The 26,168-nt window shown below is 50.6% G+C and overlaps 1 protein-coding gene across 1 annotated transcript in view; it reads left to right on the top strand.

The window, feature by feature from the left end:
• The window catches only part of LOC111849141 (PRKCSH beta subunit of glucosidase II), a 56,526-nt gene that overhangs the window by 1,588 nt on the left and 28,770 nt on the right, over positions 1-26,168 (top strand). The window contains exons 2-4 of the mRNA XM_023821760.2: positions 24,976-25,161; positions 25,800-25,836; positions 25,953-26,026. Of these exons, the coding sequence (XP_023677528.2) occupies positions 24,976-25,161; positions 25,800-25,836; positions 25,953-26,026 (297 nt within the window). The remainder of the gene's footprint in view (positions 1-24,975; positions 25,162-25,799; positions 25,837-25,952; positions 26,027-26,168) is intronic.

Genomic DNA, 26,168 nt, shown 5'->3' with positions numbered 1-26,168 from the left:
GCTCGGGTGCATTTAATGGTATCAAAGGTCCCCAGTGTGTGCCGATGCGGCTGCGCGTTCAGCTTAGCGAAGACGCGAGGCGCCGGCACAGGTGCGCACACGCCGGGGGAGGGCGCGCTATCATGGGGATGCCTGGAGCGGAGAAGAGGTCCTTCGGTGCGCAGCGGGATGGCCCATCAACCCCCCCTCCCACCAAACTCCGGATTTCCCCGTGAAAAAGCCTTAAATACACAGCTACAATCCTGCCACCCTCAGCTTTAATCACTAAATTACAGCAGCTTTATAAAGATTTAAACGTTCGCAATTGTACAATGCTTCCCTCATATAAAGCTCTCGAGAAGACAGTAATACACTTGGGGAGGGCAAAAATACTGAGACGGAGCTTAATTTTATCATGGAAAAAAAAAACATAACTGGAGTGTGATAAGTGAAATTAACATTTTCCCAGTAAATGTCATTTTCAGGGCGATTTACATAAGTTACACCTTAAGGCTTTCCTTATGAAAACAGCTAATTATTTACCAAAGCAACCCCCGCCCCTCAAGTTGAGTGTTTCACTTAAGGGCCAGTACAACAGCACCCCTCACTGAAAGAAAACCTCCTAATCACAAGCCTTATGCCGAGCGCCCCAGGCCGCCACAGCATGAGTCCCCCACGGTTAGATGTGTCCTTTCCCCAATGTCGTAGGCTGGACCCCCTCATCCGCGGCCCCGTCGGGGCTCGGAGCACGCGGCCGTTACTGGTGATACGTCAGCGCCGATCCGCCGGCCACGCGCTGGGCTGCCGGTACCCTCGACTGAATCGAATCTCACACCTGGCATTTTGTTTCGGCCACTTGTGACTCAGTTGAATAATGAAGTGGTAAAAAAAGAAGAAAAAAGAAAACAAATCTCATGTAGGAAGCTCTTGTGTATTAACGCAACAGTTTTATAGGTGTGAAATGTCTGTGTGCTGAAGCGGTCCGATGTTATTTACGTGGGGTAAATTGAAACTGTTTCATGGTATTGTGTGACCTACGCGTGTGATCGAGCGGGCAGCTCGAGGCGAGGGTTTGTTAGCCACGAGCGTGCTTGAATCACCCGCTCGGGTGGACGTGGTCTCTGCACATAAAAAGTCCTGGGCTGTGGTAGTTTCAACCAGTAATGTCACCATTTACCACTGGTGGGTCTCCCCCTGCAGTGTCCTGTCCTGGGGAGAGGGGACAAGCGTTTGTTGTGGCCAGATTAGAAGGAGGGTGATGGCTGTCGCCTCATTTTCCTGGGGGTCATCATCCTAGTTCGGTTTTTCCTGGGTTGCCAAGGAATACCCTGTCATGGCAGCATTTGATCACGCTTGGCACATGACCTGCCATTTGAGGGAAAGATCATAGAAACCACAGTAATATTGATATCGGCTGGTGGTGATGGACCAGGAGACTGGTGTGTTTCAGTATGGTCAGATTTCGACTGCCTGTTTTATGACATGGATGTGTCATGTGAGTTTAAGGAGATGAATTGAACCAGCCAATAGAATGACCCTTATTTGCATGTTGTGGTTCCACATCTAAGTATTGGTTATTGGGTTTAAGTTGAACTGTGTTGTTGTCTTTCTTCAAAGAGGTGTAAATGTGAGGCAACTTTTGCGGTATGAGCTTGAGGGCAGAATTTATTGATCAGCTCCAAGGCAGGAAGTAATCTGAGAGAAGGAGACTCTCACTGTGGATTAAAATGCACCTTCAGACGAAGCCGACCCCACCTCTTGCCTCTGTGCAGCGGAGCTTGACGGTGGTGATGTAAGCTCCTGGAGTTGAAGCGTGACTGGTTCCGTTGGCTCTGGACTGGTATCTCCGGTGGTGTGACCCGGATGCCACAGATCGACGCTTGTTGGTTGGCACAGCTGCGCATTAGGGGTGAGGCCAAGCCCTCCGGGTGAGCGAGTGAGAGAGTGAGTGTACGTGTGAGTCACCTGCAGGGGACTGGGGTCTTCCTCGCGGTGGGCGGCGTACGGATAATCCCGGTCTGTGATTTACACCTCCTCTCCCTGCCCTGCCTCAGCGTGTGTGTAGCTGGTAGTTTTCCAGTGTTGTGTTGATTCACTTCTCCTGTTTCATTAAGTTCATTGTTATGGGTTTTTCCCCCTCTCTTGGTCCTGGTAAAGCTGCACAGACCAGCGTTTCTCAACCCAGTCCTCGGGGACACACAGACAGCCCAGATTTTTGCTGTATGCCATCTAATCACCTGTGCCAGGTATTTGGTGTTCTTGATTGGCTGGGAGCTGGGAGAGAGCAAAAATGTGAACTGTCTGGGGGTCCCCGTTTATGCTACTCTGATTCACAATGACACAATGACAACAAAGACAACTGCACAGTATAGTGGGTAATGATTACAGTGCCAGCAAGGACAGCTATGCAGTAAAAGGTGTGTAATAATGTACGCAATCATTACACTGGAGCATGCACATCTTCCCACGGCCGCTTGCCCCCCCCCCTCAGTTCAGGCCTGCTGCACAGAAGGGCCACTCAATCGGCCCCCAGGCACCAAGCCAATCTGGGACTTAGCCTCCCAGGAAATGCTTGTAGCCAGTCCAGACCTCAGCGCCAGTGTCCCGCCGTGTCGCATGCACGGACACCCCAATGTGGCTAGACCCTCCGCGCAGCGGGTCATGGAGGATAAATCCGGATCACCGCAGCTGTAAAAGATGCGGGAGGTGGTCTCCGTGGAGACCGGCTTCTGAACCAGTCGATCATCCATTGACATCCAGCTTTGTGCTGCATTCATCATCGTTATTCTTTATAATAATGAATAAAAATGGATTAATCTTTTAAAAATCATATTTCATTGATTACTTGAACCCTGAATAGGACAAGTGGTTTCAGAAAATGGATAGATGGATGGATGGATGTTTTATTGATTAGTGGATGCAGGCAGCATGGGGGTAGTAGTGTTCTAGCACACCTCCTGGGTTGTTGGTTCGAATCCCACTCATGTTTTTTGTGTGTGGTGTTTGGATCTTGTCCCTGTCTTGTGCTGGTTTCCTTCATGTACTCCTGCTTCTAAAATTACAATATAATGCAGTTATATGAATTGATCTCTCTGAATGCCCCAGGGTGTGTGATTGTGTGCCTGGCCTGCAAGGGACTGATATCTCATCCAGTACATCCCCTGCCTTGTGTGCTGTGTTTCCTTGGACAGGCTGTAAACTCACCACGACTCAGCACACAATACATGGATGTAAAGCAAATGTGTGATTAGTGATGCACAGTGAGGTTACTGTTTGGTTTTCAATGTACCCCACTCAAGGGTTCAACAGAAAGTCCCAACCAGTCACTTCAACCTGACACACCTAAAGGACGCTTTTCTGATCCTGGACCTGGTGACCTTTCTCTGTGTGAAGTTTTGCTCTGGGCCAGCTGAGCTGATAATTACAATGCTTTGGACCGTGAAGTGCATAACTGAAGGCGCGCCGCAATCAATACTTGGCCGAGGACCTGTGGTAGGCACCCATCCCGCTGGGGGGAGCCTCCGGCTGCCGGGGATGCCCGGAATTACGGAAGACAATGCGGGTTAAGCAGGGATGACTGCACCATTGTGATGAATTGCCCACTGTGTTCATCATTTGAATTAGAAGTCGTTTACAGAATCTCTTAATTGAAAAGTGTTTTGGGTGTGTCGCGTTTCCATTATTTGATTATTTGTGAAACAAACACTGGAGAAGCACTGAATTTTAATGGAATGACTCGAGCCGCTACCTGATTGCTTTAGGCCCATGAGAGATCGGGATGTGATTGGAAAATCACACATCACACACACTTTCGCTTTAATGCCCTTTGATTCGCTCCTTCCATTCAATCAATGGCTCAATCACAGCTAATTAATTAGGGGCCAGAGGAGAAAGACAGCCTCCCGGACACAGTGGTTTAGGGGGATTAAGGGTCTCTGGTTGTAAGGCTTAAGCACTGCCTGTCGAGGGGTCGGGCTTCTGTTTGCTGAGTGATTCTGTGATTGGCTTTGAGTCAGCGACTTTCTGCACCTTTGTAGATATATCTACTTTTTATAAGTATGTATATTTTCTATGATATCCATATTCCTTTACTGTCAGCCACATCTATAGTGAGCCACGTCTGATTAGCTGCTCGTGTGTCTGTTTTCTGATGCACATATTTGTTGTCTTTTTTTGCCTTTGTTTAAATAGCCACGTGTGATCTGTTTGTGTGTGTGTGTGTGTGCGTGCGTGTGTGTGATCAGAGGTGTGTATAGAAGCCTGTTGACACTGGTGAGGGGGGGGGGGGTCCCCCTTTACAGTGCTAAGTATTTATTTACCCTGTTTTCATTGATTTTCGAGGTTCAGCCCCTGTCCCCAGTGACACTGCTATGATGAGAGCCGTAGGCTGTGAGCACGCCCCCCCCCCCCCCAAAATGGCTTGTCTCTCTTCATTAATAGCAATGATGCGGAAGTCACCTGCCACACGGCAGCTCCCAGAGCACCTGCTCCTGCTGCCCCACCCCCGCTGGGCGCTTGGCTCCCGTCCTAATTGGCGATAATCTCTCTGAACGCCACGCCACTGTGCGGCCGTGACGCCCAACAGGTGCTGTTTGGTGGCAGCGCCCAGACACCGAAGGGGGGTGGGCACGGCCCGGTGGCCAAGCGGCTCCCCAGCTTGGCCCTCCCCGGCCGCCCGGTCCATGCACCCGCCTGCTGTCGTCCCCCTGAACCCTGAGCCTGCACCACTGAGAACTGAAAAACATTCCGGAACCAGGCAGCTGGAGGCTTATTCGTTGCTATGGTTACATGTTTTGTGGGCGTGTAAAATAAATACATATTTTCCACTAAAGGAAAATGATATGCTAACTGGGTTTGGTGGGATAATGTGGCCAAGCGTCCTCAGTTCATACTCCCTGCAATTTTGTATCCCCCCCCCCCCCAGCTGTTACAGCCTAGCTGAGGGGGAACCAACCCGTGTCTTTCCAGGTCTGCACACCCGGCCCCTGGTTTGAATCTCATCCTCTTTCCACGCTGTTGCTGTTTACGCAGGTCAGCATGAAGCTCACGCACATGGCGGGTTTGGGTTTTACTTGCTCGTTTGATCTTTCCCACCAATTCTCTCTTTGTTGCTGATGTTTTCATTTTTTTTAATCATACGCTTCCCTTGGGAGCCGGAGGTAAATCTTTTGAATTTTTTCGATACAAGCCAACTGGGCTACTGTCAGGAAAAAGGGTACAAACAACATTAATGTACCTCAAATGGTACAACAATGTCCCTCAGAGTCCATCTCTCTACCGTAAAAGGTATATTTACTTCAGCTAGGGTACAACTGGCAGACCCTTGAGGGTACAGCCCCAGCGACAAGTAATTGTACCCACAAAGGTGCAAATTGGTGCTTTTTTTCCTGACGTAAAACGTAATTTTCAAGCGTGAAAAAAAATTCTACAGAATCTAATGCCTAATAATCGATCAGTCCCATGGACATGATTGTCTAACTGGAATCCAGTCTGAATCTGGGATCAGCTCTCCATACATCATGATCTCAGAGAATTTTTAGACAACCAGGGGTCCACATATCTGTGCCAAGAGGAGCATTTACAACATATTGAGGTTTTTTTGTCGTGCTCCGACAGCCATTTTTTGTTCTAGCCAGATGTATCTTACCTAATAGCAAAGCCGCTAACTGTTTTAGCAGTTTCCATAGTGGGAACCATACGACTGAATGGGTCCAGCTATGTAAGATACTAACAGAAGCTTCTGGGAAGTGCACCCCAACTCACCCTTCATCTAACTTATATGCCTCCAGAGATGGGGTGAGCAGAGGCGGACATTTCAGGTCCAGAAATTAAAAATCCTGACCAAGATTTTGTATCAACCAACCAGCTGAATACTCTGTGACTTTGACTCTATATACTCAACCGATTGGTTTAAACAAAATCCTGGTTTGGATTTTTACTTTCTAGACCTGAAATGTCCGCCTCTTCCTTTGCAGCCAAGCCCACAAAGAATTGAGCTCTCGGCCTTGACCTTGAGCTTTGACCGCTCTTTGCTGGGTGTGTGGTTCAGTTTTGAATTAAAACGACACCACCCCAAGGACAGGCGGGATTAGAGGACTGCACATGGAGACAATGTGGACAGGTGCGCCGTTTATCAGATACACTGAGAAACGGCTCTGGCTAGCTGCGATGTATCCCTTTTATCTCCCCTCTCTCTTTACTTTCTCCGTTTCCTGCCGGGATCATTCCTGGGAACGTTCTGTAATTTTAATCCATGTTTTAACCGGGACTTAAAATCGCCTTCGGCTTCTCTCGGCAGAAATTGCCTTTATCCGACAGTGCTTTCCTGATCTTACTTCTTCCCCGGATCTGCGCAAGCTTTTCCACAGGAGCATTCCTGTTCCTCCGTGCTCTGGCCCTCCACCTCCCCCGTTCCGCCCCCTTGCCCCCGGCCCAAAGGGGGGGGGGTCCGGTCACCAGCTGCGCCATCCTTCGCGGATCCCTGGCGGACTTGTTAAGCCTTGATGAAATGCATGGGGGAGTAATTAGCTTAGGTGGCATACACAAGCTCTGCGTGTCCGTGTGACGCTGGGGGGGGGGGGGGAGGGCTTCGAGGTCATGTACACACCTTGCGGCCAGCTGAATAATAGCTAGATAATAGATTATGATGATGAATGCTGCAGAGGGCTTGCGTAGCACCAGAGACACACAGACACAAAGACAAACACACGCCTGTATTCCCCTCCTGCTAATATTGGGCTGATATCAACGATATCAATTAACACCAGGAGTTCCGGCGTTCCTCTCACTCTTGGCCCGGTTCTCGTCCCCGGTGCCCCCACCTACCCAATCCCCTCTCCATTTGTGTTCAGCCCACAGTGTGGTCCTTCCCAGCAGCCTCCCCTGACTCGCGTTAGCACGTTAGCCGTCTCGCACGCTCTGGGAAAATTGCCGTCGGCTGTCTGTGTCTCGGTCTCTGCTCCATCCCCCCTACTTTTTGTTTTACGGTCCCAGTGTTTTGGTCACTGCAGCCCCGCAGCGGTAGATTTGACCTGTGGGTCTGTACTGGCATTGTGTCCATTTCTCTTGAGTATTGTACTCTGCTGGACGGGCCCCAAGCTTGAATTCAAGCAAATCTGTTGAAAATATCTGACAGTCACTGGACTTGACGAGCTAAACAAAAGCAGGCCTTCAGAGTCAGACTCTCTGAATCACGCTTTGACGGTGGCGTCGGAGTCCAGCAACTGGACTGTTGCGGGGGGGTGGGGGGAGGGAATCGGCACTGATATCAGCCCCCGGCGGTCGCCTTCATCCTCGGCTCAGCTCCTTCCCGGCAGAAGGGGAGGCTTAGCAGCAGGGGGGATGAAAAAAAAAAACAAAACAAAGAAATCGAGGCGCTGCTTCATGTTAGCCAGACAAAACGTGGCTTTTCCCTGCTATCTGGAGTAAAGGAGGCAGATTCCCCAGCTTCACGCTTCAAGAAGGGGGGGGGGGGGTCGCATTCTCTTCTTTCGCTGTCCGTGTCTCACCCCATTGGTGGCATCGATCTGAGAGCCGGAACACTTTGACCCCATAGCATGTATCTGTAGGCTTATCTCTCCCTGTTTGTCAAGGCGACAGGCGTCCCGGAACAGGGATCGATTAACACTCAGGAGCCATTGTCAGGGCCCGGCAGGGACGTCCTCTGCCTCAGCACCATCCAAATCTCCTATCCAATAAAACAGGCTTTTTGCGGCTTGCCTCGTGACCCCCACATGAACACGTTAATGAAGAACCCCGAAAAAGCCAGGAGTTCCACACGCATTATCAGATTCATTGGTTGCTCTCTCACCCAGCTGGACCTTTCAGTCGTCTCCGTTTTTCTGGAAGGCGTTTTTCGCGCCTTCCCCGACCTGTAGGTGTCGCTGTCGTGCACGCAGGCGCTTTTCGGCAAAGGACCTGGGAGCCTCCGCGTCCAAAAGACGGACTCCTTGTGCTGGGGATGGGTAGGAGTGTCCGGAAAGCGGCCCGTCTCCGGGTGAGCCTGTGGGGGTACCGTTGTTGAAATTGCAAAGTTCATGAACCCAAATGCGGCGAGCAGCAGGTCGTGTGCCAGGGAGCGTATGCGAGGTATGCGTGAGGCGTGTACGAAGCGTGTTGTGGGTGTATCGCCGTCTGCAGGAAATTGCAGCCGGGGACGTTGGTGGCTCCCCCGGAATAGCTGCATGTGTGCAAGCGCGCCAGGATTCAACCGGGAGCGGCGTGGGGGCCGGGGCGCGGGGGTGTCTCTGCTCACAGGTGACTGGCTGCTGGAGAAGTCGCACACGGACACGATGGGAAGCAGCGGCGCAAACGTCGGCTGTCAGCACATCCACTGCGTGCCGGCGAGGAGCTCGACAATGTGACAGAATCGGCCAAATGAAAAAATCCCCCCCCCCCCTTTTTTTTTTTAGCTCGCTGTCTGTAGGTTGGAGTTACACCAAACTTATTTGCTGCCCAGCGTTAAGCGTGTTCGTCTCTCCCTTGCTGCTTGACAGTCTGCTCTCCCCATCCCTACCCCCCCACACACACGCCCCTCTCTTACAACCGCCCCCGATCCCAGTCGAGGGGACTGAATGAATCACGCCGCGCTGAAGACCCAGACCTGATGGGACAGTGACAGACTGTCAGTTTTTGTGATTGGACAATGGCAGCCTGCCGCAACCTCCCGACGGGAAAATTGCAGGCTTGTGCCGATCCTGATTGGACGGGGGTGTGGGGGGCTATGGGGGGCAGGGGCAGGTTGACAGGGGCTCGGTTGCGGGATGCGTTAACGACTGGGCCGTCCTCAGTCCCGGTCGCAATCCTGGTTCGGAGCATGTGCGTGAATTAGACTGGAAACTGTAGCTTCTGAGTCACGACAATTATGTAACCGGCAGACGAATCGCATTTATTTAGGAAAAAAAAATATATAGAAAGAGAAATGTTAGCAGGAGCCGGCGAGAGCGACAGAGGCGGTGTCCGGCAGAGATGCTCAGAGAGGGGCGGTCCCCGACCTAGCTGCGATTTATCCTGCTTCGTGCTCCCCTGTGTGACAGTGAAGCTCTGATTGGCTGGTTCTAAAAGCACCAATTACAGCACTCGTTTTATTCCGCCAGGGGGCTTGTTAATTCAGGCACAAATACGCTTCTTTATTACCGGCATAATCATCTCTCCTGCTTTCATCTCATGCTTGTTTCTTGGTATGAATGCAGTTCCGCCCCGGTTCTGTGCCTCCGTTCCATTCGCCCGTCCGGTTTTATGGGAGGCTGCCGGATGCCTCCTTTCCATCTGTGCGGGTTCGAGGTGGATCCCAAAGATGTTCAGCTGTGATTCAGCCAGAATTGCAGGATCCAGCCACTCAGGGAATCCTCAGACAGTCCTTCAAATCCTCCCCACACTCACAATCTTTTCTCTTCTTTCTGGCCCCAGTAAAAGACTCTAAGTCCCATCCAGACCCCCACCAGATGCTTGACTCCCCTCCAGACCCCCATTGAGACTCTGTTTCCCTTCCAGACTCCATCCAGACTCTGACTCCCATCCAGACTTCCATTGAGATTGTGACTTCAAGACTCTGACTCCCATCCAGACTGGCATCTAGACTCCAATACAGACTCTCAAAAAACTCTGACTCCTACCTAGACCCCCCTTCAGACTCTGACTCTCATCCAGACTCCCAGTCAAGACTCTGACTCCCATCCAGAGTGCCGTCTAGACTCTGACTCTAATACACATACAAAAAAACTCTGACTTCCATCCAGACTCAAATTCACTTCCCTGACACACACACGCCCCTGGTCAATTCTGTTTCTAATGCTCGCCAAATCTCTAAAAAAAAAAAAATTTCATGCTTCCCATCTGTGCCATGCTTATCCTGTCCCAGCCTCACCCCCGTAAACCCAGACAACGGGACAGCACTCCCGGGTGACCTGGTGAATTCACAGCCCCAGCACCATGTCTGTCTGCCAGCCGGCCCCAATCTCTGCCCACTGACCAAACCCTGGCCTTTCTCTCATCATGGAAGCGTGATGAGCGTGCGATCATATTGTTCCGGCCTTGCTAGGTTAGGAAACAGTTCCCATGTCTGGAAGGTTGTAGTTTCACATTCTAGGGGTTGTACAGCAGTCTCTTGACCCTTAACTCCAACTTGACCCTTGACCTTTAACCCCTTGACCCTGCTCCCAGACCCCAAGCTTTCCTCACTTGTACGTCACTTTGGACAAAAGCGCCTGCTTCATAAGTAAATGGAAGCTTCTTGTGTGATCAGTAATCTTTAGCTTCACGTAAGAAAGAGATGGCTGCTGTGGTGTGACACACAAACTCTCCAAACGTTGCATGTGTTTTTTTCCTCTTACTGTGGAGTGTTCATCTTTCAGTGGACAAAAAATAAACAATTGAGTTTTAATTATACCATTTCCCATTCCAAAATAAACAAACAGGTACGATGGGTTACCGGCCTACAATTACAGTTAATTACAAAACTGCGATTAAAGCCAAATGCAGCGGATGCATCACGATGGTCTGTTTGTGTAACTCTCCCACTTCCATCTCTTGCCCTGTGTCCCGGAAGCTGTCCCACAAGCGGACATTTCCCAGTCGTTGAGTTCAAAGCCATTAAAACATCGTACCAGTTTGTTAAAAGCTTAATAACATCTGTTTCGTTTTTCTGCTATATATGGAACGCAGTCATATGTAAGTGTAGCGTATGGACCAATATAACGTACATTAAAAGCCCACTGCAAAGTGTAAGAGAACCATGCAATGTCAGGATGGGAGGATGGCAAAGCCATTTAATTCAGGGTTCGGCAAGTAGGGGAATTTCGGGAAAAGGAAAATGGAGGGAAACGGGGCAGGAGTCACGTCTACGTGTGGGGCAGCAATATCTGGGCATTGCCCCTCCTGTTGAGATGCTCTCTGGCATGGTTCCTCCAGCCTTGTGTCTGAAGCCCACTGGCCGTGGAGGGACAGACCGGGTCAGACACAGAACCACAGGCCCGGGATACGTATGTTGGCAGAAAATGGGCCTGTTGGTGGCTTCAGTTTTTGTGGGACTGTCTCAACTGGCCAGTGTGTGTCAGTGCTCATCAGTGAAGTGGTGTGGTTGGGGGGGGGTAACGCTCGCTGGCATTTGCCTCGTATTCTCTGCTGCTTTTTTTTTTATTTTAGCGCGGTTAATCATTTTCTTTTGTCTTGTATAGTGTACGGATCATGATGATAAATGAGCCGTTGGTGACTCCCAGGAATCGTGTCTCACAGCAGTCCTCCAGCAAACTCTTCTGTACTTGTCAGCAAAAACAGCTCATTGGATGCAGAATGTATGGGGGGGGGGGGGGGGGGGGGGGGGTAGCAACCTCACCCCTTCAGGGTTGCAGGTTTGAATCTCACCCCCAGTTCCATATGTGATTCTTGGGGTTTCTATGGAAATTTGTGTGATATTTTTACTTTTTGTTCATTTTATTTATTTAGTAGATGCTTTTATCCAAAGCGACGTACATTTGAAATGGCAGGCCAGCCAGTCCCTGGAGCTGTTGGGGGTTAAGGGCCTTGCTCAAGAGCTCAATGGTGACATCACTCTCCTGACCATGGGATTTGAACCGACAACCTTCTGCACAGCACCTTAACCTGCTGATTCAGACATCGCCTTCTAAGGGAATTGCTGATTGTATGTGCATGTGTGCCCTGCAATGAAACTGGCATCCTGCCCTCATGCCCTGTGCTTCCAGCAATAGGCTACAGGCTGCCAGCTCGCTGCGGCCCTGATTGATGTATTAGGAGCTGCTGATTGCTCAGACACCAGCTGATTCATCAATATTAATGTCGGACAGATTCCTCTCCCAGTTCCCCGCCTCCCTCTCTCTCCTTCTGTCCGAGCACGGGATCCTGATGCTCGGCGACAGGTTAAGGCACTCGCCAAGGTCCGCGGTGAGAGTGCATGTGCCCTAATCATACGCGACAAGGGAGCCTGGCCTTGTGCGGGACAGGGGGGGGGCGAGTGGCAAAGGCAAAGCAAGAGACAGGAGGCTGAAGGTGAAGCAGTAGATCCCAGAGAGGAGGCGTAAGAAGAGAGAGGGGAAGTGGAAGGGAGGGAGGAAGCAGACAGAAGGCAAGGAGCAGAAAGAGAGAGGTGATGTTATGGGGGAAGTGGCTCTGGATTTTATGGGAAGGCGAATCTGAGGACTGTCGTGCTTCCAATCAGTCCCCCGGTGGTAGTCAGTACGTCCAATGTGCTCTGTGTTCTGTGCTCTAGGCAGCTAAAAATAAGTATAGGGGAAGACCGAAATGCGATTAAACAAGTCTCGTCTCTCAGTCCATACAAATGCGCCCTTTCGTGTGTGTTTAACGCGACTTTGCTCCTGCACTGTGCCACGGCCTGGGTTATGGTTGCAGGAGCAGCAGTGCTGCAGTCCCTAGGATGGCCCGTGTGTGAGATTATTACATCACTTACCGGCTGGAGTGAGATCGCTGGGGACAGACAGGTGTAAACCTCAGATCCACGTTACGCGGTCACAGGCCACTCTCAGCGCCCCGGGTGTTACGGCAGCCTGTCGGTGTAGTTTTTGTACAGGTTGCCTTTTGTGCAGCCAATCCCGTGCTGCTTGTTGAACTGACACCAGCAAATGACTGGTCTGCTTTCTGCATCTTCATCATCTTTCCCTGTATTAGCCCTTACAAATCCCGAATGCAGGTAATGAATACCTCTATCAGTAATCTTTAGCTTCACCTAAGAAAGAGACGGTCGTTTGGCTTTAATCACTGCGTACGCAGTGAGATAATTGGACTGTGTTCTTATCGATATCTCGATTACAGCAGAGATGGTTTTGCCCGATGGCTGTGTACCGCCGTAAAGTTCTTCCACCTGTTGTGAGAGGAAAAGAGATGGGTAGGGCGATGAAATCATGGGTCGGGGGGAAAAAGGGAACGGAATGATTTTCAGAAGACATCAGTGGCACTATGGGTGTAAATGGCGATTAATCTGGACAGAGGTGAGGAATGGTCAATTTTTCCATGACTAACAGATGACCTTGGAATGTAAAGAGAGATTTTGAGGGAAGATCCCTGTAGTTCAGAGGGCAGGTACGATTGATTGAGTTCTAGTTTTGTTTTGTTAGGTTTTTGTTAACTAATTTAACCCCTGACACCAAAGACCTCGCCTTCTGTGTGTCCTGGCTGTTGCTGTGCATATTTGCTGGCTGTCTAACTCTACGGAATGGATCAAGTTGTAGTAAAATCCATTAAAAGCCTTCTGTATAATGCACAGCAGCCCTGAAAGATCGATAAATTGATCAATGAACCCAGCTTTAATTTAATACGCCGCGCTTTCGCAAGAAAATGGCCTTGCGGTAGATTCTCTAGAGGGATCCAGGGAACGAGGAAATCTGCCGGCAAGAGGAAAACGGCGGATGATTCACTGAAGTCGGTGGAGTAATTCTCCGAGGAAGACGGCGGCAGCAAACGTACAGATCACAGAACCCGAGCACAATCAGAATGGGGAAGGAAAAGAAGAATCTTCCAGCCCAAATGAGGGGAAAGCGGTACCAGCGCTGATAACCTACTGTAAGAGGAGAGCACCGCTCTTCACATCTGGACGTAAATAAAACCCTCTACATGTGCACAGTGGGGGTCAAGCGGGATTTTGAAATTCCTCCATACCGTGGATTGGCAATGTAATGGGGCACAGGGGAGCAAGTAAACCGTCAAAACGTTGCAATTCGCCGCCATAACGCCACAGCATGTCTGAGGTAGCGAGTACGGCCGTTTGCCTCGTTAAGTGACATTTAACTGCGGCCCGCCGATGTGAGCGAGGCCAGGACGCCTTCTCGCTGCAAAATGTCACTTCATTCGTTCTGTGGCGACGGATGGAGCTGGAAGGAAAGCGGGGTGGCCCCAAAGTGCCTCACGCTGAATGACGCAGGGGTCCACGCCCGTCTAGAACCCCCCCCACCCCTCCATTTTTCACACGCATCTCTGGATTTGTTAATGGCAGCTTGCCATTGGAGGAGACACGGCTCATTTTCTAACATTTACCCATCATGCTCCGTCAGTGCCTGGGTGAGAGTGACTAACCATTCCTGATATAAAAAAGCAAATAGCTTTTATTTTTGTGCTGTGATTGAATGCTTATTGGCTGCCAATTTCCTCGCCTGTGTTATGTTGATTTTCCCAGGATAAATGTTTATTGAAAATGGATGCATGAATTGTTGGATAGTATTATAAGCATAGCGATAAGCTACCAAATACCTATGTGGATCTGGAACATTCTAACAATAGAATTATTACTTGTAATATTAAAATTTCATTTATTCAGGTGTTATTGCTATTTATATAGCAATTTTGAATGCGGAGAAGTGAATAATTTCTGTCTTCATTCGCTGAGGCTTTATTCATGCCAATGAAGTGATTTGTTTGAGAGAGCCAGAGAGCGCTGAGTAATAGCGAGAGAAATCGAGAGATTGAGAGACAAAGAATGAGATTGGGGTGGGAGGGCATGGTGAGTGAGGAAGAGCGGTAAGGAGGGGGTGAAAGGAGAAGGCAGGGCCATGTGGGACGAGGTTCAGGAGGAGGAGAACATCTGCTTCACCTCGGAGTGAGGAGCACGCTCGGCAAACAGGAGGAATGTAGAGACCGTAAGTTATGTAAGTCACCCAGGATCATGGCAACCGCTTAGCAAAGCATGTCATGCAAAAATACGAGGAGAGAGAGAGAGAGAGAGAGAGATGGTCGCTACTAGGGAGGATGACAGATATGGGTGCATGCAGACAGACACTGAAGGATGGGCAGGAGGCAGGGAAGAAAGGGATGGAAACGGGAAAGAGGAGCAATGGGAAGAAATTGAGGGGAAAAAAGAGAGGACTACAGTGACACAAAGGTAGCGCCTGATGACTCACTCGCGCTCAGCTGTGTGGATTAAAATAACATAGCCCCAGCAACCCAGTCTGTAGAGATGGAGTCAGGTTCTCTAACTCAGAGACAGGCTGATATGCTAAAAATACCCTCCCTGTGTGGGCTGAAGGGGAGAGTAACAATCCCCCCCCAGCCCCCGAGGGTAGTCACTGTGACAGGGTACTGGGGTAGGGCAGAGTTACAGTATGACGGGGTAAGTGGGAATGTTGATGTCACAGGACTGGGTAGTGTTGCTAGGCAGTGGAGTGCCATGGTATGTGAGATGTACTAGGATAGAGGTACAGTGTGATGGGCAACAGGATACAGGTACAATTTCATAGGGAATAGGATATAGGATATAATGTAGATACAATGTGTTGAGGAACAGGATACAGGTACAGTGTGTTGGGTAATAGGATACAGGTACATTGTGATGGGGAACAGGATACATGCACAGTGTGATTGTGAAGAGGATACAGGTACAATTTCATAGGGAATGGGATATAATGTAGATACAATGTGATGGGGAACAGGATACAGGTACAGTGTGATGGGGAAGAGGATACGGGTACAGCATTCAGTTACCATGCACCTGTGTAGGGCTCAGTTAGACTGTGCTCACATCAAAGTGTGAATGTCCAATCAGAACAGTATGACAGAGGACGTGGTGGCTGAAGCCTTCTGAGATGTATCTGTACTCACTCAGAAATCCATCACTTTGGGCACAATTATTTTTCACTGGTCGTTTAAATATGTAATCTCAGTTCAAATAATTCACATTATCTTCAAATTGAAGTTTAAATATTTAATCAGGCCAGTGTGTCGCCAATTACACCCCCCCCCCCCCCCCAGTTAGTCCTGTCTGGCGTAAAGGAGTAACAATGACTTCCTGGGATCCCTCTACCCTGGATTACCCTCCTTATCTGATGTAATAATAATAATCTGGATCTCTTATCTGACCTGAAGTCAGTGCCGATGGATTATTCTAACAGTGAGAAGCCGGTCACCCGCGCGCTTACTGCTACTGGTAAAACTATTCACCCGCTTGCCCTTGCCAACGTGGGAGAAACCCACTCCATCGCTTGCTTCCGCTGCCACAGGAGACTTGGCCAACGCATCTCGGGGCTGCCACACTACACGCAGCCGTCTGCGCGGGCATCATCTGCGCAGAGCCTGTGAATGGAGGCCCCGGTGGGTCCCCGCCCACGCAGACGCTGGACTCCGCCCTCACCCGAACGGCGGCTATGCGCAGACGTACGGCATGCTGCCTTCCCTTGGAGTCACAAAACTCATTAGGAGCGACAGATTTAACAGACCCTATGGCATCAGTAAATAGAGTGGTAAATTTCCATTCGGATCAAAATGGGGGGAGGTGGTGGTGGTGGGGGTGTCAAAACAACAATCTGCCAGGTGCTAAATGCCTGAATGAGCCAGTGGTGTTGGGGGTGGAGGGCGTGTGGAGGGGGGATTTGCATCTGCGCTTGGCAACCGAGCAAGAAAATGGCTTCCTTCACAGATGACAGGGTGGGAGGGGTTGAAAGGGGGGGGCTGAGTACCACTAATAATAATTGCAAAGAGGAGTGAAGTAAAATCAAACATTAATAAATTAATATTCAGATGAAGGGAATGGAGGTGTGACCAGAGGAGCTCAGAGGCCAATCAGATTACAGATGGAGCACCGACAAAGCCAAACAGTCACCAGATACATTGAAAATTACCAGAGTGAGTTTATGCTCAGCAAGTCAATGATGAGCAGGTCACTGCGAGGCACCATTAACTGCTCTGTGTGCCCCTTCACCAGCAGCTACACACAATTTTACACATCGTAGACCAAAGAGAAGGTGAGCACTAAAGGCCAAACCTCTCATCTGCTCCTAGGAATGTTCTGGAAAGGGCAAGCAGATAAGGCCGACAAATGTGCTGTCCGTCTGCGCAGCCCGGTCTATCGCCTCATCTGGTTTACTGTCCTCGCTCTTCGTCTGCGCAGCTTGGTGGATGTTGACTTGCAGCTGTCTGTTATTTCTATTCATTCCGCAGTAGGGGGCGGAGTGGTGTGCGAGCTTGTGTCTGTAAATGTTTTGCGTACTTACTTGGTAGAGCCATTGTTGGGGAGGGTGTCCCCACAAGACCAGGAAACCTTGAGTTAGTCATATATAAAAAAAAACAACTGCCGAAACTTTTTTTTTTTTTATCAATGTTTATGCTTTTTTGTGGGGGGGGGGGGGTGGCAGTTCACGAATCATGATGCATCAAAGTGAGTCGGTGGCAGAATGACAGCTATGTGCAAGCCTGTGCCCATGCGCGAGCGTGCCCCCTGTCGAGCGGCTTTACCGTGCCCCCAGGCAGTAGACGTGGCTCATGAATGTTTTAGCTGGACGACCAGGCTGTACTTAAAGACCATACTATGTGGCAGGTCTGCCAGGCCAGGAAAGGGACTGAAGTGTACGAGTCTCAGGTGGTGGTGGCGGGGGGGGGGGGGTGGTCGGTATAAATGGCCCTGCTGATGGAGCAGTCATCCACCCAGAGGTGGATTAATGCATAGGCTGTAGCTGAGGGCCCCAGCAAACATCAAGGCCCTGGCCGCCTCGGGAGAAATGGAGCTGTTTGTTAAATCAGCAGCCCTGGAGTGTCCGTGCTGATGTCGGCCCAGGGCCCCCAGAGAAGAGAATCCACCTCTGCATGCAACTATTAAACACCTGGAGATGTTACTTCATTGTTACCATTCATTAGAAATTGAATCCCAAATATAGAATATGAGGCAAGTTTATTTGAGCAATCTCATTGGGCCAGGGTCCCAGATGGGATGAACTGGTACTGGTTTTACCAGTATCCAGTGGTCTTGGTCTGTGAGTAGTGCTCACTGCACCCATATGTCTGTGTTTCCGGATCATACCATCCACAGTGCAGGTTTACGTTTGAGCCGAAGCCCAGTGCTGCGTGCTGACCCTCTAGGTTCTGTGGGTCTTATGGACTCCTCCCAAGGCCGCGAGGGTGCTGGGCCTGGCAGCTGCTGTGAATTGGGCATGGCCTGCATCAGGCGCTGGGTGGGGGGGGGTCAGTGTATCTTGTATAGATGTTAATTAGCATTTTATTAACGGATATTATCTTTCCAGGCAGCTCTTTGCGCATTATTTTCTCCTGTCACCCTCTCTGCCCCCCTCCCCCCACTTCCCTCGTTGTGTTTGTGGACGACCACGCTGGCATTTTAACAGCTCTTACTAATCTAAGTCTCGCAAAGAACTAATGGTGATGTGGCTGGAGTTGGTGTGTGTGTGTGTGTGTGTGTGTGTGGGGATTATGTTTATATTACATTGTAATAAAAACCTGTTATTTTGATGTTGTGGGGACAATTTTTCAGCTTGTGAATGCAATCAAAAAACTAAAAATGCCAAAAGTCTCGTGTTTAGTTTGATTACTTATGGTTAAGGTTAGGGCTAGTTAGGGGTTAAGGTCGTCATGTTTTCCTCATAGAAATGAATGGAGAGTCCCCACAAAGATATAATAACCAACATGTGTGTGTGTGTGTGTGTGCATCTGTCACTGAATGGAGCTCATCAATAATGCTCACCCTGCTGGTTTTGCAAGGAGCTTCTTTTTACGGACTGCTGTTTAATATGAATTATTTAATATTAAAAACACTCTGTCTTACTGGAGGAGGGTTTTAACCGGTGTTTCAGGGCCTGCTTATCTTGGCTGTGACTGTTGGAGCCAAAAGCTATTTAATAAATGTCGGAAAACATGTTCTGGCCTTTGCACAGGGCCGGGTTGATGATAATTAAGCTTGTTCATGTGTGTAGTGCTCATAGCCTCCCTTTTAATTTCAAAATTACAAAAACACCCAAGTAAAGACTGTATAGTGATGAAGACTGTAGAGTGATGAAGACTGTATAGTGATGAAGACTGTAGAGTGATGAAGACTGTATAGTGATGAAGACTGTAGAGTTCCCCCTGCTGGAACACACGTGCATCTCTTCACGGTCCCTGTTCTGCTCTAAAACGTGGCCGCCAGTAATTTATAATGGGGAAGACGTCTAAGACTTGAAGCAGCGCGCACGTAGACCATCACGTAGACCATCACGTAGACCATCACTAATGCTATTTACAAATGTTAATCGCTGTATATTAGCGCAAATCTGATAAACGTACGAATAAATAAGATTTGCGGAAGGTAGGGAGGTGATTAGGAGGAAGAATTAGGCGGGATAATCTCCCAGCTCCTACTCTCACAAGTATGACTACTGGGGGGGTAGTGGTGGGGGGGGGGAGGCGGTAGAGACCGGGACGACAACCGTAGTGATGCAGCATCGTCTGATGATAAATCCACACTAGCAGACGATCTGCTGTGCTAATGGGCTGGAGGTACATGGGACCTGGGATGTCATCATTCTCTGCTGTTATGAAGAGTGCCTCTATTTATCAACAGAAGATATATCTACAATTGTAGAGTAATAGAGAGATAATGGTGTATTGTTATTGTTGCTCTAGTTATTGTTTATGCTCTAGGCCCCGTCATGACCCAGGATAAACGGCTGGAAGATGGATGGATGGCAGGATATAAGGTTGGATGGATGGATGGAAGAATGAATGAATATTGTTAAACCTTTGGTATGCGTAAAAACTTGCCTTTAATGTTTTTAATTCTGCTTCTCATTTCAAGGCGCATAATTAAAGCTTTTGTGTTTCAGTGATCTACAGCCTGCCCTAACCCCGAAGCCATCCAAAATCGTGAACAACCCTTCCACTAATCCCCCCCCCCCCCCGTCTCATTGCTTAACCTTCAAAGGAACAGTAGTTGTGGTTTGGAGGGGGTGTATTTTCATGAATGTGATGTCAGTGATGAGATGATGTAATCTGATATTTGTGATGTCATTAGTGAGTTACCATGACGCCATATCGCCGGTGCCCACTGTCTTTCCACACAAAAGTACTTCATTTAATAACACGGAGGAGAATAATCCATTCTGCTGCTCTGCCACCTCGCTGTAATCGTTAATTACCGCGCCATTAGATATTATAAAATGTAATAAGTCAGGGGGGATTGGGTAACATGGAAAACTATAAATCCAGCAGCAATGTGCCCGCAAACGGCCTCCTCACCCCCTCCCCCAAAGGGCAACATAGAGTTCCTCGACCTCAAGAACCACCGGGGACGCCGCTCTCTCCGCTCCAGCGCCGCTCCAGCGCCGCTCTTCTGGCAAGAAGCAGATGTCACGGGGGGGGGAGGGCAAGTGGGCGTGTTCCGATGATGTCTGTTTCTAAATCTGCTGATTGTCACGGGCCCCCGGACAGCTGCGGGCCGCCGCCGCTCTTGTGGTGAGCGCCGGTTTCAGCCATCTGAGCAGAAGTGAAGCCAGAAAACGTGCAGCTGAGCATAGTCCCCACCCACTCATTGCCATCCCTGTGCTCTGATTGGTTAATTAGACTTGTCAGTGAGAGCACATACTATAAAAGCTCCCGTTGCAGTTATGGGGCGGCCATATAAGGCGGAGGTGCAAGGTGTAACTAAGGGCAAAAAGGCATAATGGCAGATATTTGCTTTTGAAGACATAAAGTGTGAAGAGGAAAATACTCTGGTTCAAGGTCCAAATTGTTTTGAGCTGGGTAATGGATTATAGACAGGCAGTAGGCAGCCACCTCCTCTATGGGGAAGGAGGGGGCCACGATGGGCCGTGTGGCCCCCCCCAGTCGGCCATTCCTCTCTCCAGAGCCTGCAGTCTCTCCATCACTGGCTCCACTCTTCAGTTTGCGGTGAGTCACAGAGAGAGAAATAAATTACAGTAGCAGCAAGGAGAGAGAAGATGTGGGGAGAGATGGAGAGAGGAAGAGAGTGGGAGGAGAGGGAGAGAGAGGGAGCTGGCGAGGGGGGCAGCTCTGTGCGCGCGCGTGTGTTTGGGAGGGGGGGGCGGTGCTTGAGGTTGGGGCGCCGTGCTCTCATTCGCTCCTCTGTTGGCCATGCAGTTACAGTGCCGTGCTCTCATTGGCTTCCCCGCCAGCCGTGCGGCTACAGTGCTGAGCTCTCATTGGCTGCCCCGCTGGCCGTGTGGTTGCAGCACCGAGCGGTCTCGATTTCCGCACCCTGGCCGTGTGTCACCTCCTCTGGGGGAAGGAGAACACAGATTGGGAATGACCAAGATGAGGCAGGAGAAAGGGACAGACTTCCCACCCCCCCACGCGCACACTCACACTCACACTCGCACGTGTGCCCCCTGACCTCCGTGTAGTGCCATCATTGGAATGCCAGCGGGCACCTCAGACTGCTCTATTCAAAGTCCTATCAGCTACGGTGTGGGGGTGGGCTGTTTGAAAAGCTAATACCACCTATGTTCCATTGCTCGGGCGTGAAGGTCCTTCTTTTTTCTCCTGGTGATGACGGCTCTGTCGTAGGGGGGGGGGGGTTCGGTGAAGGGGAGGTGATCGAATGAGCTCCCACACAAGGTCACCCACACCCACCCGGGGTCACATGTTCCTGATCACGCCCCCCAAAAGTCAGCCTTGCTCACTCACACCAACGGAACGGTGTTCAGCAGCCACAATAACTGCCCCCCGCCAGCCCCTGACCTCCCCAGGGCCGCACTCAGACACCCCCGCCAGCCCCTGACCTCCCCAGGGCCGCACTCAGACACACTCAATGCTAGAGCTGGCTTCTGGGTTCCCGTTGAAGCGCCACGATTTTCTGGATAGACCCCGGAAGTCACTGCCTCCCTCCACGCCGGGGCCTCACAGGTTAATACAGATGAAGATCCCCTCCACCCACACTCATCTCCCCCTAGCCCTGATCTCCCCCCCCCCTCCCCCCAAACTCTCCTTGTGCTCTGCTGTCACCTTTCAGAGTTACACCTCGTACCACGGGGCATCTACTGTAAATGTCACCATGTTCCAGCAACTTGCTGGCGTCCCTTTGATGTAAATGGAGCCTAAAATCAATTGACTCTTTTGTTTATAGTCTTTACTGAACAGCCTCAGATATTCCAGAATTCATTCCTACAGACACTTTCTTTGTATTCGGTTTATTTTTACAGTGTGAACGTACATGCAGAGAGCATGTTCGTATGCTGACCTGTCCTTATTTACAGTGTGAACATACATGCAGATAGTGTGTTTGTGTTCTGATCTGTAAGAACATAAGAACTATACAAACGAGAGGAGGCCATTCGGCCCATCGAGCTCGCTTCGGGGAAGGTACCGGAAGGTTTCAGGACCACTGTCACTTACAGTCATATTTCGCTTTAATTTAATTTCCTCTGACAAAATATCCAGCTTTGCCTGATGAAAGCTGTAATTGTTTTAGTTTCTGCTGTGGATGAACCTGGCGTCTCGGTGCCTGATGATGAATAATCCGGCCCGTTTCATTCTCACTGCGGCCGAAACGAGAAACTGAGATGCGGCAAGTTTAATGGCCAGCGCCAAGGCCCTCCATTCACATTAGCATAAACCATTAAGCTGTGCCGCAGAAATCGGAACGGAAATGTCCGGAAGCCCCAAGTGTTCGTGGACATCGGCTCACGCTGGAATTATGGGTATTTGGATCAGAGGGTTAGGGTCAGGGGTGGCCGGCGTGCACATTAGCGAGACACCCAGGGGGTCAGTGAACATGAGAAGGCAATCAGGTCTGCTGTCCCCCCCCCGACCCCCCCCCCACCATACACACACACACACGATTTTTGCCTAGGCCATTTGTGCAAAAGTTTCATTGCTAATCACTGCATCTGTTGCTCCAGTGTTGCCCCTAGCAACAGCATTCCGAGGGTCCCAGAAGGTCACGGTCCAGCCGTGGTCGGGGCGCTGGGCTGGATGGCGTCCTGTGGGGTGGCAGGGTGACGTTCGGCGCTAATGGGTCATTAGCTACGCACCCGGCGTGCTGCGGGGCCCCACCGGGGGGTTCTAACGGAGCCCTCCCAAGAACACATGCTAATTAATTAGCGCATCCCGCGGTGTCCTGTCAGCTGCACCCAGTCCGTGACGGGCCTGGAAGACAGCGCCGCTTCTGCCGTCCAGAACCCCGACTCCGCCACTTAGCGCCTCCTGCACAGGCCCTGGTTGCACCGTGGTTATCGCTACAGCCACGTGGAACCCGGTTGGGAATCTCATGTGCTAAATCCATACGAGTTCATGTTTGTTTACCTCTATCCTGCCGGCTCCTCAGAGAGGAGCCAATCAGAGAGGTTGAAGAGACAGCCTGCCTTTCTATTGGCCAGGGCTGCCGCCTCTCTGCGTGACCTGGTCTCGTAGGACTGCCCCTTATTTGCCCTCTGCCAGCAGAGTTAGTTTCTCACACAGACACAAAAAAATAAAACGCCTGGCCTTTTTTGTTACTTCTTTTACTTAGCGGGCGGGAGTATTTTCTCTCCCGGATTTCTTGGCATTTCTCGAGCAAGAGAGAGACAGAGAGAAAATAAAGGTGTTAATTACCCCCTACCCTTCTCCAGATTTCTTACGGTTATGTGTTGAGCTGGACTGGGATGGCCATCTGGACCACGCGATGGTGAGGGGTGACGCGTGTGGGAGTGACAGGAGTTTGGACACGCCGTCCTCTCCGGCGCCCAGAATCTCCCTTACCTACCCCGGGCTGGTTCTGGAACGCGCCCGTCCACATGGAAGATATTTATTTTTTGAGGGAGGGGTAGGTTTTTTTTTCCAAATCTGCCTCGCCCCCCTTGAAGCCACCCCCCACTCAGACGTAGCGTTCCCCTTGCACTAAATAGTGGTTCATATGACATAAAGGCCTTGAGTAGGTGACAGGGTGACTTTAGCAGGTAGCGGTCACCTCGTCCTCCTTCGCCTGGTGGCGGTGCTGTGGCCGTATCGGACGGTCCGATGGCGCTCCGGGCTCCGGGCTCCGGGCTCCGGGCTCCGTCCTCTACATTTCCCACGCCCGCCGTCAGCCCCTTCTCAAGCAGTCCGCCCTAATTTGTCAGCATCTTCTGCTGTCGCCAGTGTCCCTCTCTGGGAATTTATGCCATTGCTCTTTACGGGGCAGAAATTCCAGTTTATTTTCTGCTTTCTTGCCTCTGTTCCTTCCCCATAAAAATTCCACCGATGTCGGCACAGATTCCCACGATGGTGTGACGTTTGATGTCATGTACGAGAATACCGTGAGCCCGAGGCTGATCACCACACGCGAACTGGCGAGATCAAAGCTACCCCATGGCACGGCGTTCCGTGTTTGGGTTCTCGTCTGGTTCCCATGGCTCCTCTGGGGTTCCCTGGATTCTGGCCCTGCTCCGTGGGAGATCCCAGCTTCCCTCCAAAAAAGCTCATCACTGCTGAACTAATATCAAAAGAATTTGAATTGCAGTCATTTTTTTACTGGTAGAATTAAGACCTTCATATTCTCTGTGTTTCCTTTTACGGAGATTAAATAAAAATACTATTTCAAAGGTTTCATTATGTGCTGCCGGTTACAGATGTCTTCTATACTCACTTTTCATTTTTTATTTTACGGTGTGAGGGATGTTTCCCCTGCAGTTAAGTTTTTCTGTAGCTGGTTGGCCGGCTGGGCTGCGTGGGGTCACTGGGAGATGCTGGTCTGGGTTTAAACTCCCTAGGAAACCCAGTAACTTGCCAGTAACCAGATGAGGAGCTTTGAAGTGACGGGGAAGTTCGCGTCTCCCCCAGCAGCTACATGCCTGTAACCCCCTCCCCACACGCAGATCTCCCCTTGTGACGAGGCCGCTCTGTATTCCGGGTAAAATAGTCACCGGTAATATGTACAGTTAATGCAGAATTATGGGAAAGCTTGTCATCGGTGATAATTATGGCGTAGATAAGCATAGTAATGAGGTCGCTGATGATAACAGGGACAGAAAGCCCCCCCCCCCAATTCTGCTCTGGGTCTGGAGGCCCCGCCCCTTAAACTCACCCCCCGTTTTGCCTCCAGGTATAATAAAATATGATAAAATTTGCCCTCCGCCTAGAGATAGCTAATAAATAATAAGTAACACCATCGTGCAGTTGAGGCCGGGGAATAATTAAAAGCGTGACTGATGGCTGATCGTGCTGCTCCCTGATGCCCTCCCCTGTCAGAATGGCCAGGCGGCAGGGGCGGGGATGGGGATGGGGGGCGGTGACGAGGACGGGGGCAGCGGTGTGGTCCCCCCTGACCGTGTGTTTACCCGAGCGCTTTTTCCCCCCCTCACCCAGATTCGATGTGGAGAATGGCCTGTCCTCAGTGCGCAGTCCGCTGGACTCGCAGGCAAGTCCCGGGCTGGTGCTGCACCCCACCTTCCCACAGAGTCAGCGCCGCGAGTCCTTCCTGTACCGCTCTGACTCTGACTACGACACATCCCCCAAGAGCATGTCCCGAAACTCCTCCGTGACCAGCGAGGGGTGAGTGACCCACGGTGCCGCAGATGCTTGCTGTCCACCATAGCTCCCTTTTGACCTTTGACCTCTGACTGACTGTCTCTTAGAAGAGAGCTGGTTAGGCATCTACAGACTGTGCAGACCCATAACCCTACACACATCCTACACCTGTACAAAACCCAACCTTATATACGAAGCGACATACATGTGAAAGAGCAGGTCAGCCAGTCGCTGGAGCAATTGGGGTTAAGGGCCTTGCTCAGTGGCCAGAGGGCTTTGAACTGATGACCTTCTGACTCCAAATCCACAAAGCCAGACATTGCCCACGCCACTACATTCTGAGACCCCACCTTAGAGGAGCACCAGAACATTCCCTGACAGTATGATGTCATTCATACTACCTCAGAGGCAGAAACGCAGCCCCCTTACCTTGCTGATCAGTGTTAATCGCTCCTCTAAAAGCCCCCAAACGGTCTAAATGCCCCCGTTTTCACATGGACTGCCTTTCTCTAGGCTCCTCCTACTCCCCACCCTCCTCCCCCTTTCAAACTGTTTTTTTCTCTCCATTTTCCTTCCATTTCTTTTTTACCACTTCATACTTCCCTCTCTCACTCCTGCCCCCCCCCCCCCCCCCCCCGCTGTGTTCTCTCTCTCCTCTGCAGACACACGGAGGATCTCATCGTCACCCCGTTCGCTCAGGTGAGTCCTGGTGGTGTCGGGTTCTCGGGGGGGGGGCCTCGGTAGACGCGCTGAATCCCGAAGCGAGTTATTTCAATGCTGCTTATCTCTCCCTCTCCCTCCTCTGCCCTTAAAAGGTGTTGGCCAGTCTACGAACTGTAAGAAGCAACTTCACCATCCTAGCCAATGTCACCACACCTACCGCCAACAAGTCAGTACCTTCCTGTCTATCACGGTACCCGAAGTCCCGCCCCCTCCTGTCACCATCCTATCAGCCTTGCTGTCCATGTCTCTCTTAAATCTCATTGGTTTGTCGTTGTCCCACCCCTTTCCTCTGTAGCTCCCCCACATGT

This window comes from Paramormyrops kingsleyae, chromosome 22 (genome assembly GCF_048594095.1).
Source record: "Paramormyrops kingsleyae isolate MSU_618 chromosome 22, PKINGS_0.4, whole genome shotgun sequence".
Taxonomy (NCBI): Eukaryota; Metazoa; Chordata; class Actinopteri; order Osteoglossiformes; family Mormyridae; genus Paramormyrops; species Paramormyrops kingsleyae.
This window is presented reverse-complemented; position numbering and strand designations above follow the sequence as displayed.